This window comes from Prinia subflava, chromosome 5, assembly GCF_021018805.1.
Source record: "Prinia subflava isolate CZ2003 ecotype Zambia chromosome 5, Cam_Psub_1.2, whole genome shotgun sequence".
Classification (NCBI taxonomy): Eukaryota; Metazoa; Chordata; class Aves; order Passeriformes; family Cisticolidae; genus Prinia; species Prinia subflava.
The window spans coordinates 10,528,488-10,546,799 of record NC_086251.1 but is presented as its reverse complement, the minus strand read 5'-3'; the positions used below and the strand labels follow the sequence as shown (position 1 = coordinate 10,546,799).

Below are 18,312 nucleotides of genomic sequence, written 5' to 3'. Positions count from 1 at the left end.
CATACTATGACAAAGACTTCAATTACATGATAACTTTCTTATGAAAAGGGGCTTCTGTTTCATACTTAAAAAAACCCATACTTCATGTTTTCTGGGGGCTAATGTTTCCAAAAAGATGACTAGTCACATGTTACTTTGGCTTTCTGCATGTATAATTAAAACTTTGACCTTTGGATGGTGAGATTCAAACCCCTTTTTTAAAAAGTTTTGTATATGAGTTACAAAGAATAAAAGTAAGTAGAGAGAGAAGGAGAGAAGAGAATTTGCTGAGTAGGTTACTGGAAAAACAGTTAATAAACTTATTGCATGAATTATGTTAAAACCAAATTGGAGATTATTTCCAGATGACTGCCTTTTGACTTTTTCTTGTAGAAAAATAATATATTTGAAAATTATTTGAAAATCTGGTGAGGTTTAATCAGTAGGGAAAGTTAAGTGAAATAATATTATTAAGAGAAAACTTCTTGAAATGTTTGGATGAGTAGATTTTTTGATGTTGAGGGTAGATTACTTTTTAACAGCAACATTCATTCGTAGGGTAATTGAATTGGTAACTTCATACAACTTATGATCAGCCAAAAAATGACCAATAAAAATACATAAATTTAAAAAAGATTTTATTCTTCTGGAGAGTGCCGTAAGTATTGGTTGGGGTTTTTTTGTGCATTTGTGATTTTTTTTTCAATCGGTTGAGGTTTTATATTTTCATCTTGTATGTTCAAAATAAATTAAGCATATATTAGCATTGTTATTTTCCTATAAATGTACAATTAGAAGAAAGGACTGCTGTTAATAAGTATTATTTGTAAAGCTATGAAGGTAATTTTGAGTTACTTACAGAAGAATATTTGTGAGATTTCTACGCACTGTAGGGTTTTAAGCATTCTAGTCTGATCAGAGTTGTAAGCTGAGTCCAGCCATGAACTTCAGCTGACAGAAAAAAGACTCCATATGTCTTTCAGACGAAAAGTGATCCTACTTCTATTAGTCTCTTTTAAATAGATTGTTTGTTACCATAATAAGATGTTCCAAAGTCAACACCCACCTTTTGGATTGTTCTGTGTAACTGAGCTGGTGTAAGTGACTTTACCTGTGTGAGACTTTGCACTGGCACTGCAATTAATAGGTTTGGGTTTTTGGTTTTTTTTTTTGTTTGTTTGTAAATGCTTGTTTACATAAGTTTCTAAAGAAGTGCTTTTTATTTTTATTCTTACATTAATATGTTCACAGTGACCTAAGGGGAATGGTTCAAAATTGCTTTGCTACTACATTCTTTTATTTGCTGCACACAATGACCATCGTAGTTTGTTCAGAAATAGCTGTAAGCAACTTAAAATGCAAAATGATGACTGAAATAGATTCTATGTAAGGAGATTTGGAATGATTTCCTTTTTATCTCTGACAAAATTATATCCTAAAAGTGCCTTTAAAATTATTATACAATTAAAATTTAGCTTCCAGTTGGTTATTATAATTTTCTGAACTTGTTCAGAGCATGTGTTAAGAAAAGAGAGTCCTAATTTTTTTTTTTTTTTTCTTTTCTGGTGTATTTGGTCATGTTCTGTCCAAACTGCTCCAAGACATGTGGCTTCAAAAGTGATGAGCTGCAGAACAAAGATTTTCTGCATATATCTCCCATAATAATTTTAGACTCATATGTTTTGCTGTATGTTGCAAAAAACTGACAGTAAAATTTCTTCAAAAAAGCTCACAGTCCATATAGGAAAGAAGATGAAATGAAATGGTGATTGTCTGCTTCAGGGGGAAATTATTGACAGTATTATAGGTAGTGCATACATAGTGCTGTAAGAAATGCAAATGTTGAATTAGTGGTAAGTGTTTAGGAGAATTTTTTTTTCTTTAATGTAAAAACCTTGCCTTTTCAATTACTGTTTTCAGCATTTCTAAACAATACTTTTAATATGTTTGTCATGTCAGAGAGCTCCAGGGGATAATCTATACTGACATAATATTCAAAATCAACAGTTTGTGATAACCTTGATTGCATGCTTGAGTTGTGCATGCCTTGGAGATGACCTGGAGAAAGAGGGTAGGAGAAATGTAGTGTTTATTTTGTTGGTGAACAGCAGCAAATGAGGTTTAGATCAGATGTTAGGGTGGAAGTATATAAACCTGACACTTTTGCTTTCTTTTAAAATACATTACTACGGAACGGTTTTTTTCTTTTTGCTCAGTTTTTTATGAAAATAACTGCATTAGAGCATAACATCCTCTCAGAATAGTTAGGTTTTCAGTTAATTAAAAAGCATTTTCTGTAGCAGGTGTGCAGTTTTGGTAGCGTGAGAATGCTTTAAATCATGTTGGTCCCAGAAACAGCTTAACTGGCTTACTACTGGCTTAACTGGCTTTGTGGAAAATCACACTGTGAAAGGCCAGTGTCCACGGACACAGAGGAGTCCTGCAAGAATCAATTTTATTTGAATAAAGTGAGACAGTCCACTGAGCCATAACAGTGTGGAGTCTCTCTCAAAGTTCTGTAGGATGCAGCCTCCTTTAATCCTAAACTCCTGGCCGCATGTTGCCCTCTTTCTTTCGCTGTTGGCTGAGAGTCCTGGAAGGTGAAGCCTTCCCAAACCGCCCACCAGGTATTCCCCCTTGAACATGTATCCTCCTCACATCATGCATTGTATCACCATAAAAATGAGCTGTCAGCCCACCCTGGGCAGAGAAGTTAATATTCATAAGTCTATTAAACCTGTGCACTCCCTGTAGTTCAGAAATTCAGTGTGCTGGGCTCTGCAAACAAACTTGCTTGGCTTGATGTTCATGAAGACTTCCACAGCTGCTCTTCCAGGGCCTGATTGGTCCTTTCAGATCAAGTCATTTGTGAAGATATTAACACTCATTTCTGCTGTCATGTGCAACTAACACCTTGCCACGTTAAGGCAGTGGGGTGAAATAAGTTGGAGTTCCATGGTACTTGGTTGTCCAGCTTCTGCAGCCTGAATTAATTTTCACTGTACAGCATATGATGCATATATGCACAGTTTGATGTTACTGAAAAGCATTAACTTCAGTTTTTGAAGATTGTAAGTGAATTTGGACAAAATGGTTTTGTCTGCCTTTTCTTTGTTGATATAGAAAGCTAGTTGTATCATACATAGTATTTAAAGTTACTAAATGTGTTTTTAGTGTTAGTATGCATGTACTGAGCAGAACTGTATATATGTAATCTCCTTGTGCATTAAAAATAGTATTAAAAAAGAACCATTTTTCTGTTCCTATAATTACCATGTAGTATGTTGTTGCATGCTGCGACATGGAAAGTTTTTTTCTGAAAACATTTTTGTTTCTCTGTCCACTTGGGCAATTATCTTAAAGTGCTTCAATATCTCCATATACTGCTGTTTTTTGAGGTGCATCATGGTAATTCAAAGCATTTTGATGAAGTAATAAAGAAGTGAAATTAAAGAAAGACCTCATCAATATACAAATCCTTGTACCTTTTGGCTGTATCCTAAAGAATGCCAGAATAGCTGTTAGAAAGGCCTTAATGAAATGTTAGTAACTTAATTTTGGTAAATATTATGGATTTCAAAGCAACGGAACCTTTTTTCCTGTTTTCTACCACAAAGACCAGATGCATTTTAGGATGAAAAATCTTTGCTCATCCACTGAAGTTGTAATTGGTCTTCAACTGATAGTCAGAAAACTAGTTGGAATATCATGAGGCAAATTATTTGTTGTCATTAATTACTACTGCTAGCTGGGAAGAAGGAGGCAGCAAATCAGAACAGTTCTAGGTTGATAAGTTTGGTTTTTTAAGCACTAACTTTTTCAAATGGTAGTCCTTCCTGCTAGTAAGATTTTGTGTATGTGTGTGAATTTATGCATGCACTAGCTGTGTTCTTACTGATAATCTGATGGGATCAGACCCGGTGTATTGGCTCCCTGAGGTTTCCCTTTGTTCTCCATGCATATCAGTCTTAACATTTGTAATTCTGCATGGAGACTGGTTGTGAAGTGAACTGTGATTTTGGGAAAGTTGCCTTCTTACAGCAGTGTTTGCCACTGTCTCCCACCAGATGCCTATTTAGAATTTTGGGTATTGTAAGTCCCGCCTGTTGGCTGGAATAGGAATGGCAGTCGTTTTAGTGGTTCCCTGTAGTAAAAGTTCTGTTTCATCTTGTTGTTTAACAGAATCCCTGTATTTTGATGACTGGAAGAAAATAAGTTGAAGTTTGGATGTATTTTTCCTTTCTCTTAGAAGGAAAAGATTATAGAATTCATTTGTCCTTCTGATTAATTTTCTCTCTGTATTTATTGAAACTGTGGGTTCAGTGAGGTTGGTTTTAACAAAGGCCAGCACTGAACATTAATTCTCAGTTTTGAACTTTGCAGAAGGAAAATAAAATACTGAGGAACTGAGAAGAGATTGCCTTTTCTCATAGTGGACTTTAAGATATGTGCCCAAACAATAGTCTGTGTATTTTGTTCAAGAAACACTGACAACAGTAACTATTTTTATAATGTCTCTATTCATGCCTTTACAGTGATTAGTTGTGAAAGATATGATAATAAAAGGATAGAGCAGACTATTTCTTGGGAAAAAAATCACTACTAGAAAAAGATTCCTATAGAACTTGTTGTCACTGCTCCCCGCTTCAATTCAATTGTTCTACTTAGTGTATATTAAATAGTCGAGTGTCTTAAAATAGTAAGCTGTAGAAAATTCAAGGTGTTTGAACAAGAGGTCAGATCTATTTTATTGCACTTAGAGTTGATATTTGAAAAACAAACCAGATTGGGAAACAAGTTGTGTTGTGACAATGAACAATTTCTGTTGTGAAGAAGGAAATTTAGAAAGCAAGTTTAGAGAACATGACTCATAGAAACATGAGAAGAATGAAGTAGCAAAAACCATCTTGCAATGTGTTGATTATTTTGTTCATATTACTTTTCTGTTCTCAGGATTTTTTTCACAAAGAAATGGAATAGATACAAATAAAGTAAGAAAAAATACATTGATACAGACCAACAGTGCCTGGCAGTGCAGTAATAAATATTTATTGTTAGCCTTAACAAACATCCCAGTATTTTGACCTTCTTTGCATTTTCAAGCATGAAAAATCTATTATTGTGAAACATGTTGGCTTGTCATCTCTCTGAGAAAGACCAGTAAAAACGGAGAGAAGCACTGTGATCTAGCTTTGATTGGCTTGAAATACACTCGTTGATGGTTGCTTTAATATTACAGAAATATTACAGAACCTATTTCTTGCTCATCATGTAACCGTTGTTCTCATCATGTAACCATTCATTTTTGTGAATTTGCTTTTGTTAGATTATTCGGTATAATAATCCTCCAAGAAAAAATATTGTTATTTTGACATTTGCATGAATGTCAATTGCATGAAAGAGTCTCCATTTTATTTTTCTTTCTTCAGGCAGCAGTTTCCAGGTGTTTCCTTTTTTTTCTAGTGAGCTAAAAAGTTAGGCAACATAGCTTGGATGCTGGGTGGTTGTTCTTCAATTTTTCTGTGTAGTATGTTTTAAATAAATCAGTGTTCTGTTGGGTTTTTTTTTCCCCAAAGCCAGTAAAAAGTGGAAAGAGTGCCATTTTCAAAACAAATGCATTATGCAAGTTTCCTGAAAATATTCTAATTTCATAATTGATAAAATTGAAAATATACTAATTTCATAATTGTCATTCTTTGTACCTCTTTTTTTTCTTCTGGAAGATGAAACATGAATGGTGAGGTACTGGGGCTGTGTTCTTGGCTCTTGCAGAGATGTCTGTGGATATATTTCCTTTCTCCCACAGGAAAGTTCTGTGATTCTAGTTTATAATTTTATGAAGCCCAGTTTTGGGTGGAAAGTCCTCCATTAGGCATGTATCACTGATAAAAAGTTATATGTAGTATTGATATCGTACTGGCAAAGTGTGTGATTTTTGCAAGTTAAATTTTCTTCTGCTCATACTTCCTAAACTTGGCATTCATGTTGTTTTCTGTTCTACTCATGTTTTAAACATGTAATTCATGTTGTTTTCTATTCTGAAAACAGCATTACTTGTTTTTTTGCACCTCAAGAAGTATGTCTTTCTCATTAGGTAAAAGAGGTAACTGATTAGATAGGATTCTTTTTCCTTTTTTTTGGCTATTAAGTAAGCTTTAAGTAATGTTTTCCTCTGAAAACTACATCTGGACTGATTTTGATACATAAGACTGCAAATGGCAAAATTTAATTAGTTTTACACGATATAGAGATCATGGACTATAATTTACATAGTGTTAGTTGCTTTCCACAAGATGATAGCTGTCTTCATTACCTTCTAAGTTCAATGATTCTTATGACCTTTAATCTGGGAGGAGTTCTACTCACTATACTTGAATGGCTGCCATTCAGTGAAACTTTTCTTTAGACAAGAAGAAGGGGGCAAATGCCAACGACAGGATACAAGAGTATCAGAGGGGAATAATTGTGCAGTTGTCTCTTCTGTGGCTGTGTATTAAATTATGGAAGGAAGTGCAAAACAGGACTGGAGGAAGGAACAGCATTTTCCTGGGAAGGCTGTTTTGAGGCTGATTTTTATTTATTTTTAATCAGAGAACTTGGTAAGGTGGTTTAGGTGATTACACTTGCAGAAGGCATACAAGATTCTTATTGTCAATATAGATATTTATATTTTTTTAATAGAAAAAATGGATAAACAGGTCTGGGGATTGAATAAATAATTATGCGGTGCAAGGTCATTTTTTGGGGAATAACAGTCTTTCTGGTTTTAGAAGAAATTATTTTTATGCGTTGGAAAGAGCCTTGGCAAATGCCTTATGTTAGCTAGTTTATCATAATGTATTAATTATCTTTGGTATTGTGTAAATGTGAACAAGGTGAGACAGTTCGTCTAGACAAAAAGGTAAATGGCAGGAGTTTGTCACATGGTCAGCAATGGAAAAGAGGGGGACTGCTCATGAAGTACTGATAGCCAGGATAGAAGATTGTTTGGCATAAGACTTGTCCTATATTCTAACTCAGTATGAGTTAGGTATTTTGTACAATTTGCCCAAGTCTCTTGGAGATATTGTCCAATATGTTGAAGTCCTCTTTCAGACAATGTCAGGGTTGTGAGAGGAAGAAAAACATTTTTTTGAAAGATCATTTGGTGGAGTGCTTGAAATAAGGTTAGTAGGGGAAAATAAAGTTGTACATCTAAAGGATCAAATTACTTTAAAAAGGGTATAGCGTTCTTGCCTTTGAAAAAGAAAGAGGAGAGTGGAAAACACTGGAATAGTGAGTTTTTTAAAATTAGTATTATGTAGTTTCAATTTATGTGTCATGTTTGAGTTTCAATTTTGTGTAAGTTCTGCAATCTCATTTTGTTACACAGCAAAGGAAAAGTAATCACAAAGGCTATTAAGTGTTGTGGAGTAAACTTTATTACATGTGGAATGTAATCATTAGAGGAATTACAGATCAGTCATAATAAAATGAAATGCTTTAAAGGTATTTATTATGAGAACTTTTCAGTAAAAAGTCTTATATACTAAAATGGAGAACTCAAACTCTTTGTATCTCTCTAACTAGAGAGAGTTGTAAAAGGAAAGCTATGAAATTTTTGTTTGTTACTATCGGTATGTCATGAAAGAGCCAAATGGTTTCTAAAACATACAGTCACAAACTGATTATAAAATTCCCATGGAGACTCTGATAGAACTATCATAACTTAACAATGGAATGGTGAGTCACTGCAGGAGAAATTCATGTAATCATCTTTTCCAGTATTTATGGGACCAGGAGGATAAAATGTCATTTAATTTTATTTGATTAAAAACTAGTAGGCAAGAGACAAAGAGGAAGAAAAAAAATGATGCATCTAATATTTCAAGCATGAAAGATGGATGGAATATATAAGAAGCATTTTATGAAGCAGGATATTACGGTGATTAATTTCAAATCTGCTCAATGCTCCAAAATGGTCATGTTAATATTATAATCATTCTATTTGATAATTTAAGTTGATAGGGGTTTTTTTTAGGTCCTAGATGCAAAGTGTAGTCTTTGAGTGGAACAGGTAGATTATGAGGCATTGAATATGGATTGAATCAGAGCTGTATCCTCCTGTGTGTAGTGTTCTCAGATTAAAGATCATGTCTATTGTTCCTTAAAAGTTTAGGTGGTTTGGGTTGGTTCTTTCAGAAAGGGCAGTGGAATTCAGTGAGCATGTGTTCATTCACAGTAGGTGTTTGCATGGATTTTTAACTTGAGCTTTTCAAAGCTGTCACAATATTGAGAGTTTGTCACTATGTCATGGTACAATGAACCCTATCCTTTTTCTTCTCTCCTTTGCATTGCTAGGTGGTTTGTTTGTTTGTTTTCCGGATCTTCTGTATGGTTCATTAATAAGCAGCATGTATAAAGGGCTTGTCAAGCGCAAAGTTTATCAAATTTAAAATGCATGAAAGCAGAAGCAGATAGCTGTGAGGACAGGTGAGACTATTCAAATATAAGTATTCTTATATGAGCTATAAGATATTCAAAAATTCATCTGGAAATAAAAACCTCAGTGTTACATATTGCTTAAAAAAGCAAAATTGTCTGGAGATTTGGCCAAAAAGGTACTAATTTATCTTTTCGTATTCTGCTGTTCAAAAGTGATGAAACAAAGGACTTTATCTGGAGTGCAGAAGTGCTGGTGAAAGAAGGATCTTCTTGAATCTGTTCAATACTTTCAAGACATGACCAAAGAAGAGGTAGATGTTTAGAAGACAAACAGACATGCAAGAAATAAACAAGTAGTTAAACATATTAGTGGGAAAAGACTACTTTCTGGAAATTCCTGTTACTAGTGAGTTTAAGTGGAATAAAATTATTAGTCCTAAGTATTTTATTTTAAGGATAGAAGTAGCTCTTCTGACAATTCTTATACCTTCTGTGACTCTTCCTGCCAACACCACAGGTCTGTTTTAGGAAAGACAGTACTGATGTTTTTGAAAATTTTCGTCCTTGTTTTCTAGCTATGAAAAAGAATAAGAACATTTGTGTGTTTTTTTAAACAAAACAAAACAATCAAACTCAACCATGAAGACGTGACTCATGTTGATTAAACTTTTTTTTTTCTCACCAGGAGGAATTATGATGTAATTTAGATTGGTTTTGATTGTAATGATTTGCTGCAGAATAAGTGCAATCCTCAATGACACTTGGGACTCCTGTGATTAAGTTTTTTGAGTGCATTTCTGAGTGGGTTAATCTTACACAAAAAAAAAAAAAAAAAAAAAGGTGGTTTTAATTTTCTGTTGCTCCTTTATGTATTTCTAAAGGGATTATTCTAAATGGATTTCCCTACAGAACTAGAATATAAAAGTTAGAGGTCTGTTATTGCTTGTGTACATTACTTCTGGTAAGGATTAAATGGAAATAACTTAAGTGGAAATCAAAGCATAACAAATATACCCTGGAAATTTTAAAAGTAATTGAAGAGGATTTGTATATTTTCTGGAGTTCATGTTCATTTTTGCAATTTTCTAAGCTAAATGCAGAGTTAAAAATTATAGTTTTATATTAATAATTTTCATTGAAGGGAGATAATAAAAAAGTAGCTAATTTAATATCCCACTCAGTAGCCACTATTGGATTTTTACAGGCATAGTAGAAGTAACAGTACAATGCAAAGAAAACCCAAACTGATTGGAATCTTTGTCATAAGAGGGCTTCTCTGAATCTTAGTGGTATATGAGAACTTATAGAGAAAATGCTTGGAATTTTTAGCATGTGCAAATATATTTAAAATCTATATAAATTCTTATGTTCAGTTGTGTTAAAGAAGCAACCACATTTTTAACTGTTACAGTTTGTAAATTGGTTTCAACTTTTGTTATGGTGGAAAATAAATCAGAATGCTTAAATAGATTGTAGGAGCATTTATATAGTATGGATGGTATGTCCTCTGTAACACAGGTTTGTGTTACAGATACTGCTTACAAAAAATTCTGGGTCGGTGCTTTTTTTTTCATATGAGTGATGCAATTTAATATTGAGGGATCACCCAACTAAATTTTGTTTCCTTCATTAACTTTTTAAAATATTGTAGAGACTTTGTTTCTAGAGCATAAGCTTAGGAAACGTGATAGTATAGCACAAACAAATTCTGTAAAATAATGCAGCCTAATGATCTTAAAAGATCATAATTTGCCCTTAATTTCAGCCACAGTAGAGTTATATTACTAGTCTCATAAGTATTTATTATTATTGTTGTTGTTTTGTTTTTGTTGTTGTTGTTTTTGGATTTTCATTTATAGGTCTTCATATTTTCTAAAAAATGTTTCTGGAAAAATGTTTAGGTCTTCATTGCCTTTGAATTTCTGTTCTTATGGAAGGTAGGAAAGGTGCCTACCCTTGAGAATAAGTTTAGTTCATATAAATTTCTATTTAATATGGTTGTAGCTGATAAGTAGTCTTCAAAGCCTGTTCCACATAAAAAATAATGAGAAGTGGGGAAAAAAACCCCATGCAGATATTAATATGGAAGTATATGGAGAATTTGTTTTTCAAGTTTAGCTTGAGTTTCCACTAGTCAACAGAGGTCAGTTCAATCAGGTAAGAGAGGACTTATGGGAATATCAAGGTGCAGAGAGTAAGTCATATTTGTGCTTTGGTTTAGATACATTGTCATAAAAGCAAAAAAAAAAATCCTTTTCTTTCTGTGCTCTAGTATGCTTTCCCTAGACTATAGAGTTATAGATAGTTACTTAGTAATTTGAAAAGAAAATATTTCCTGAGTTGAATTGCAATCATACAGCCACTGCATTGCTAAGTGAAGAGCCAGTTATTTCTGTCAACAAAAATATTTCCTGACTTTTAATCAGTGAAGTGCCAGTGTTGTTAAGGCAAAGGAGGAAGGGGCATAGGGCAGCTTCTAGAAACACTACTGTTCTTTTATAGGTAAAAGACAGCATTAAGTTCTACTAATTTTCTCCTTTTAGTGGACTTACATAGCCCAACCTGTCCTGGTTCAAGGTGGTTGACTGTGTCCCAAGTCACTGTTCCTTTGGAAGATCTCAGGAGCAAAGCCTCCTGGTCAGCCTGTTGGTCGTACAGGTGCTGACTATAGAAACCTCTCTAGAATGAATCCATAGAAACTGCGGAGCTGTTGGAGCATTCTAGACTCTTTCTAGAGTCTTATCCCAGCTGCCTTTCTGCTTCTTCCTTCCCCTCTCAAGCTGGGGCCAGTTGGAACCTGCTCGCCAGTTCCTTAGTCTTCTGTCTTTGCAGGCCAGCTCTTTGCTCCAGACAGTCTCCTCCATGATGTGGCTGGAAGTTAGCAGCCTTTTCTAGTCACTTTATCTCAGTATGAAGTTTGATATCATAATCACCCTTCCCAAGTATGAAAAAGAAGGGTTTTTTTGGTATGGTGTTTATATTTGTTTGTGGGTGGGGTTTTTTTTTTGTGTGAGGTTTTTTTGCGGGGGGTGTTGGTTTGTTTTTTTGGTAAAATATTATTCTGACATAATTGCAATTCTGCAGAAAGAAATATTTCCGAAAATGCACTGGTATATTTTCCTCTAGTAGATGAGGAAGATTTTCAAAATAAGTTTTAAATCAACCATCTGTTTATTGCTGTTCTAAGGTAAAAGGTGTTTGTATTTTCACTTGTGTTTTCACAGCGGTTCCTTGATATGACATTTGGAGCTGGAGGTCACACAACAGCTCTTTTAGAGAAAGCCAGCGACATCACCGTGTATGCACTAGACAGGGATCCTACAGCCTATAAAATAGCTCAGCAGCTTTCAGAGGCCTACCCGTAAGTTGTCTCCTCCTGTCTCATATATGGTTGAGATAAGGTTGATATTTTGGTGTTCTATATGTAATTTAATATATTTTTATAGTTTTTAATATCTTATTGTAGAGTAGCATTTTATGCTGTATGTACCCTGTTGAATAGGAGATCCAATTCAATTTGTTGGTGAGGATTTCCGTGCAGCTTCTTCTTAGGTTTTTGGAGTTAAATGTGTATTTTGTAGTTTTAATTTTAAGCATGCATCAAGTAGCTAATTTTATATTCAAAAATAGATTTAAAAATGATTCATGTGTTCTGCTTGCCTTGAGATGATTCTCATTGCAAAGCAATACAACAGCATGTCTTTGTAGTACATATTTCACAAAAATGATGGAATAATATGTTTAAAAATAATGAGGTCATTTAAATATGGATTATGAATATTTTAATTTTAAAAACCCCAAAATAATTGTAATTCAGTATTAGATTTGCTAAGTATTTTGCCACTGGCTTCAGAAACTACTGAACAATTTAATAAGCTACAATTTCTGTGTATAGCTTATGCTTCAATTTTCTTTTTAAATAAGAGTGCTGAATTTGCTAAATGAACAATTGCTAAGTAAAAATTTTTACATCTTTTTTAGTGATGCAAAGTTCTTCTTCCTTTATTTAATTCAAGAAAGAACTCAGTCAGAACATCAGTTCATTTGTGCAAAAGTGTGCAATATATAGAGTTGAATACAAGCTTTTCAGGAAGTCAGATTTTCAGATTTGACCAAGAAGTAAAAATTTGTAGATACAAAATTAAATAATATGAAGTAATCACGACTTAAGAAATTTAGATAAGGTAGTAAATAGAGAATACTCACTGTCAGGTTTAAAACATTATTTCAAAAGAGTTTTAACATTAAGAAAAGCAAATATTTCCATTAAGAAGAAATATGAAAGAGGTGGATAAAAAGCCACCTGGTTGTTTAGTCATGTCTTCCCGCATAAAAAGAAGTTCTAAGGGCAGCAGTAATATTTAAGCAGTGCAGAAGGTGTTACTCAACTTTTCTAAGATAAAAGGCTAAATGGTGCATTCCTTTCTTCAAGTGTGTTTGATGAAGACACAGTGGGAGAAATGCAAGCATGTGTCCGGACAGCTTAGCAAAGTTTCTAGCCATCTTACTCTGTAAGACCACTTCCATATATTTATCTAAATTTTCAGTTCTGTTTGCCCTGAAGTGACATGCAATGTATATTTGCAAATTAGTGCAATTCCTCTGTCCACCGTTACTTCCCCAGAGAATGCTCTTTTTGACAGAATGCTGTTGAGAATATTGTCAAGGAAAGTCCATTTTCTTTTAAACTAAGCCTGCAACATGTTCTGCCAAATGTCATGGGAGTTGTAAAATCTTCTGTTATTTGTGTCATAGAAAAAATCCAGTCTTTTTGAAACACAACTCCTTCACACAATGTAAAACAGCAGTGAACAGTCCTCTGACTCAATATAAGTTTATCTGAAAGTATCCTATGCAAACCTGGATATGAAAAGTTTATTTATCAGATATATTAGCAGATAGATGAAGATATTTTACAAGTTTTGGGTGCTCTTCTGCCAGTAAGTGACATCAGTAGTTTTCTGTTTGCTTAGAAAAGATGAACTTTGTATAGCTGTTGATGTAACTTATTATGGTTTAATAGACAGAAGGAGATTGCCTAGTTCTTATTTTTGATGGTGGTGTCTACCTTTATGGACGCAACTTATCCTTAGAATGAAATGGATTCTTAAACAACACAGTGTTGTTGGTGAAAAGTCTTAATCACTGAAAGATGACTGCATGTCACCTGGATATGTATTGTAGGATATAGAGCCATATTCTTATTTGCTCTGGTGTTTTCCCTTGTTTTCTGTCTTTCCTATTAGAAAGAGTAGGTGAGTCTTTTTTCATAAGGCAAATATTATCTTTTCTTATAATAGTTTGTGTTAAAATTTGTGGCAAAAAAAAGTTCTGTATATGCTAATTATGAATCTGCTTTCCGTGGGAAGTCAGTTGCATAAGCCATTGTCAAATTAAAAGGATAAAGGAGGTATAAGGATGTAATTTATAAACAGGTAAAGCTAGCGTTTGCTTACAAATCAGTTGAGTGTAAGGGATTTACTTCTGAAATATGGAGCTTTTATAAATTGATTTTTTCAGTATTCATTAAAAGATAGTTGGTCTAACATTATGGGATTTTATTGTCTACTTTCTGCAATGTGTTAGAAAGAAATCTTGGATCAGTTCAATTCAAATCTGTGTGGGCATCAAAAGCTCAGGGAATTCATCCAGTTGACATCTGTATCTGGTCAGGTCTATTCTCAGATTAAATAACTGCCTGGCTCACCAGGAAGCCACAGAAATAGTTGTGCTATCTCAAAAATGCAATGGCAGCATGCAGTTGCAGTCCAAGAGAAATGTAGGGCCATCCCTTCTGTAAGAAGTACAGCCTTAGATGTACCTCACTGAATAACTGCAACACAGAAGTATAAACATCCTCCACTTTTTTCTGTTCTAGGCTTTTTTCACTTTTTCTGTTTAGCATTGCTATTTAGGGAGAGGTTATTTGACTTGCTGAAGTGGTTCATTTTCTTTGGAGGTGACAGCACAAAGTTGGGGAAGAGGCTGTTGTGTAACCATAACTAGTAAAATCTGATTCCCACTGTTTGAAACTGTAAATGCAATGGGCAAACTGAAAGTCATACTTCAACTGAATTTTCTGTTGCTGTTGTTTTTCCTACTTAAACAGAATATTGCGTGTGTTAATTGTTATTGCTTATTCTGGTTACATGACAATAATCTTAGTAAAATCATATAGTTCCAATTGTTATTCACTATGTGGCATTCTTTGTTGATGTAATCTTTTTGGATTTCAGTAAAGTTTTTGATACTGTCTGTCGCCTGTCCTTCTGGACAAGATGCCCATTCCACAGCTGGATAAACTCATCGTGCAATGGGTGAGCAACTGGCTCACAGTTTGGGCACAAGGAGCTATACTGAATAGGGTAACATTGGGTTGGTGAATGTCAATAGAGGGGTTCTACATGACTCCATCTTTGGCTCTGTGTTCTTCAGCATCTTGGTAAAGGGCTTGGGTGTAGGATTTGACAGGGTACTAAATAAGTTTGCAGATGATGCAAAATTGGAAGGAGCTGCTGATTCCCTGGAAGGCAGAGAGGTGCTGCAGGGAAGCCTGAACACATAAGAGGGCTGGGCAATCACCAATCCTATGAAGTTTAACAAGGGGAGTGTGAGGGACTGTAATGTTAGTGGTGAATGAGTGTAGTGGTTACACGTTTGCCAATTTCTGTTTCCCAAAATTATAGTAGTGGTTTGAGTGCCTACTAGAATTATTTACTCTTTTTCTGCTGGGAGATAGGATTAGGAGAGAAGCAAAGCAGGCTCAAAACTAAAAAGGGACGAAAGACAGATTTATGGACAAAACTACAAGAGAGAAAAAATTAATAAGAATCAGAATAAAATCTTGAAAACACTTCCCCTCTCCCCCTAAGTTTTCTTTCCCTTTTCACGGACAATGTGTGGAGACAAAATTGGGAACTTTAGGTTAGTTTACCACTTATAAAATAGTCTTTCATCAGTTCATTTTGAGAGAGAAGTCTCTTTTAGTCTGCCATGCAACTTCCCACAGAAAAGAACAGTCCACTTGTGGCTTTCAACTCTTACAAAAACAGCTGCCCAGGAATCTGCATCTGTGAAGTCTCTCCCATATCACAGCCTTCCCATTGCTGTAATATGGGTCATGCATACTCATAGGGTATAATTTTAAAGATGAATGATTCCAAAAGCAAAGGTTTTTCTTTTTCTTGAAACAGAGATCTTTTCTCTTTCTAGGGGCAGATCTTCATTTTCATCTCATCTCTCTCTCTCTCTCTGTTCAAGCTTCTCATAAGGTCACAGCTATTTCAATATTTACTTAGTCCATCACAAATGCCTTTGCTTATATCTACAATTTGAATACTCATCATCTCCCCAGTGCATATTTTTTCCACGATTTAAAGTGATATTCTAGCATATTACAGTCTATTATCGTAGCTCAAAAAAGACTTTCAGCCTAAAACCAAGGCATCTTCTCATCTCTTCCATCAAAGAGGTAACTCTTCCTTTACTGACTTGGATGTCTTCATGTTGTCTCTTTACATGTCCCACGGTGGCTTTTCTCTCACTCAGAGAAAGGTTAGTGCTTTGCAAGTTTCATCTGTACAAGGAAAGAGTTAACAGCTTGCAGAAGGCATGATGATTCTTCTGGGCAGTGGCTGAAGGTGGTAAAATCAGGCCATGTCAGGGTCATGTTAGGATCCTGGGGCCCCAGCCACACCCAGCTGCAGGTGCACTCTGCACGGCTGGGCCCCCTCCCCATGTCGCATGACCTGGTAGCAGCGGCCAGAGCTGTCTGTGGTGGAGGCTTCTTCAGAGAACCTAGAACCACGCTGGGGGGAGGAAGGGAAGGGGCATGGCTTCTGTCGGGCTGCCCGGCCCAGCTAGGCCTCTCGGGGCCACATGGCGGGGGTGGCATGGTGGCAGATGTTAGCAGCCGCTCGGCCTGATCCGACTACACGGGGCACACTCTCCTCCCTTCCCCTGCCTGGCTGACCCAGGGCCTGGCTGGCTCCCTGGGAAGGGGCCTGGCCCCAGGCAGGGCCCAGCCAGCCGGCCCCCCGTGGCAAGGAGGGAGCTGACTCCACTTACCTCTCCCAAGGCTGAACAAAAAAAAAAAAAAAAAAAGATTTTTCCTGTGAGTTTCTGATTTTTAATCTGTGTTTTCACAGAGGCATGTCATCTTTCTAGTGGCTACACCAGATGTCAGTATTCAAACCTAGTCATTGATTGGTTTTGCTATAACTTCCTTGAAAAAAATCACTTCTGTGCAAAACCATCACAATGAGTCATAACAACTGGCCATTTGTGGGGGCAGTAGGTGCTTTGCTGACCATGTGCATGGTAACAGACCAGGTGCAGAGGGCATGAACACTAGAGGATGACCATGACAAACCCACCTTTGTTCATCAAGAATCTGGGTTGTGAGCCAGATAAGGGAAGAGGGCAATAAGCAGATCCTGCAAAGCCGAATAGTGCTTTTTATCATGGAATGTCCTCCCTTTCACAGTTAGTCATTACTTCGACTAATGGACATCAAAATTTCAACAATCAAGTCTTGTTGCTGGATCCACGAGTGGTGTTATTTTTCTCTCTTTCTTTCCCTTGTACATTTTAAAGTATTATTTTTATGCTTTTATATTTTTGTAGATAATAATAACCAAAATGGCTACATACCTCCTTTTGACTGCAGCCAAATTCCTATAAAATACACTATATATGTATAAAACAGGTCATGCAATGTCATTTCACACTAATCCACCCCAAAGGATCACAGAATCACAGAAATAATTAGTTTGGAAAAGACCTTTGAGATCATCAATTCCAACCCGTGACCTAACATCAACTCATTAACTAAACCTTGACACTGAGTGCCACATCCAGTCTTTTTTAAATACCTCCAGGCATGGTGCCTCCACAACCTCTCTGGGCAGCCCGTTCCAATCACTCTTAATCACTCTTTCAGTGAAGAATATTTTCCTAATGTCCAGCCTAAACTTCCCTTGGCACAGCTTAAGACTTTGCCCTCTCATTCTGTCAGGGGTTGCCTGGGAGAAGAGACCAACCCTCACCTCATACAATCTCCTTTCAGGGAGTTGTAGAGAATGATAAGGTCATCCCTTAGCTTCTTCTTCTCCAGGCTAAACAACTGAGCTGCACTTCACAGGGCTTGTGTTCCAGATCCTTCACCAGCCTTCTCTTGCCTTTCTGCCCTTCTCATGTTCCGGCATCACAACATCCTTCCTAAACTGAGTGGCCCAGAACTGGACACAGCACTCGAGGTGTGGCCTCACCAGCTCCAAGTTTGGGAAAGAATGACCTCCCTGCTCCTGCTGGTCACACCATTCCTGATACAGGCCAGGGTGCTGTTGGCCTTCTTGGCCGCCAGGGCACACTGCTGGCTCATGTTCAGTCGGCTGTCACCAGTACCCCCAGAACCCTTTCTGCCTGGCACTGTCCAGCCACTCTGTCCCAGGCCTGTAGCACTGCAGGGGTTGTTGTAGCCAAAGTGCAAAGCCCAGCACTTGCATTTGTTAAACCTGAAGTTGTTAGGCTTGGCCCATCTACCGGCCTGTCCAGGTCCCTTTGTGGAACCCTCCTACCTTCCAACAGATTGGCAGTCATTCCCAGCTTGCTGTCATCTGCAAATTTACTGATGATGGGCTCAATTCAATCATTGAGATCATCAATAAAGTTGTTAAACAGGACTGGGCCCAACACTGATGCCTGGGGGACACCACTGATGACTAGCTACCGTTTACCACCTCTCTCTGGGCCTGGCTGTCCAGCCAGTTCCTAACCCAGCAAAGAATGCTCCTGTCCAAGCCATGAGCTGCCAGCTTTTCCTGGAGTATGCTGAGGGAGACAGTGTCAAAGGCCTTGCTGAAGTCCAAACAGACAACATCCACAGCCTTTCCTGCATCCATCAGGCAG

At 36.4% G+C, this 18,312-nt stretch overlaps 1 protein-coding gene across 5 annotated transcripts in view; it reads left to right on the top strand.

Moving 5' to 3' along the window:
• The window catches only part of METTL15 (methyltransferase 15, mitochondrial 12S rRNA N4-cytidine), a 91,812-nt gene that overhangs the window by 26,338 nt on the left and 47,162 nt on the right, over positions 1 to 18,312 (top strand). For all 5 annotated transcript variants that reach the window (XM_063397983.1, XM_063397986.1, XM_063397987.1 and 2 more), the window contains one exon: positions 11,628 to 11,764. In XM_063397983.1, the coding sequence (XP_063254053.1) occupies positions 11,628 to 11,764 (137 nt within the window). The remainder of the gene's footprint in view (positions 1 to 11,627; positions 11,765 to 18,312) is intronic.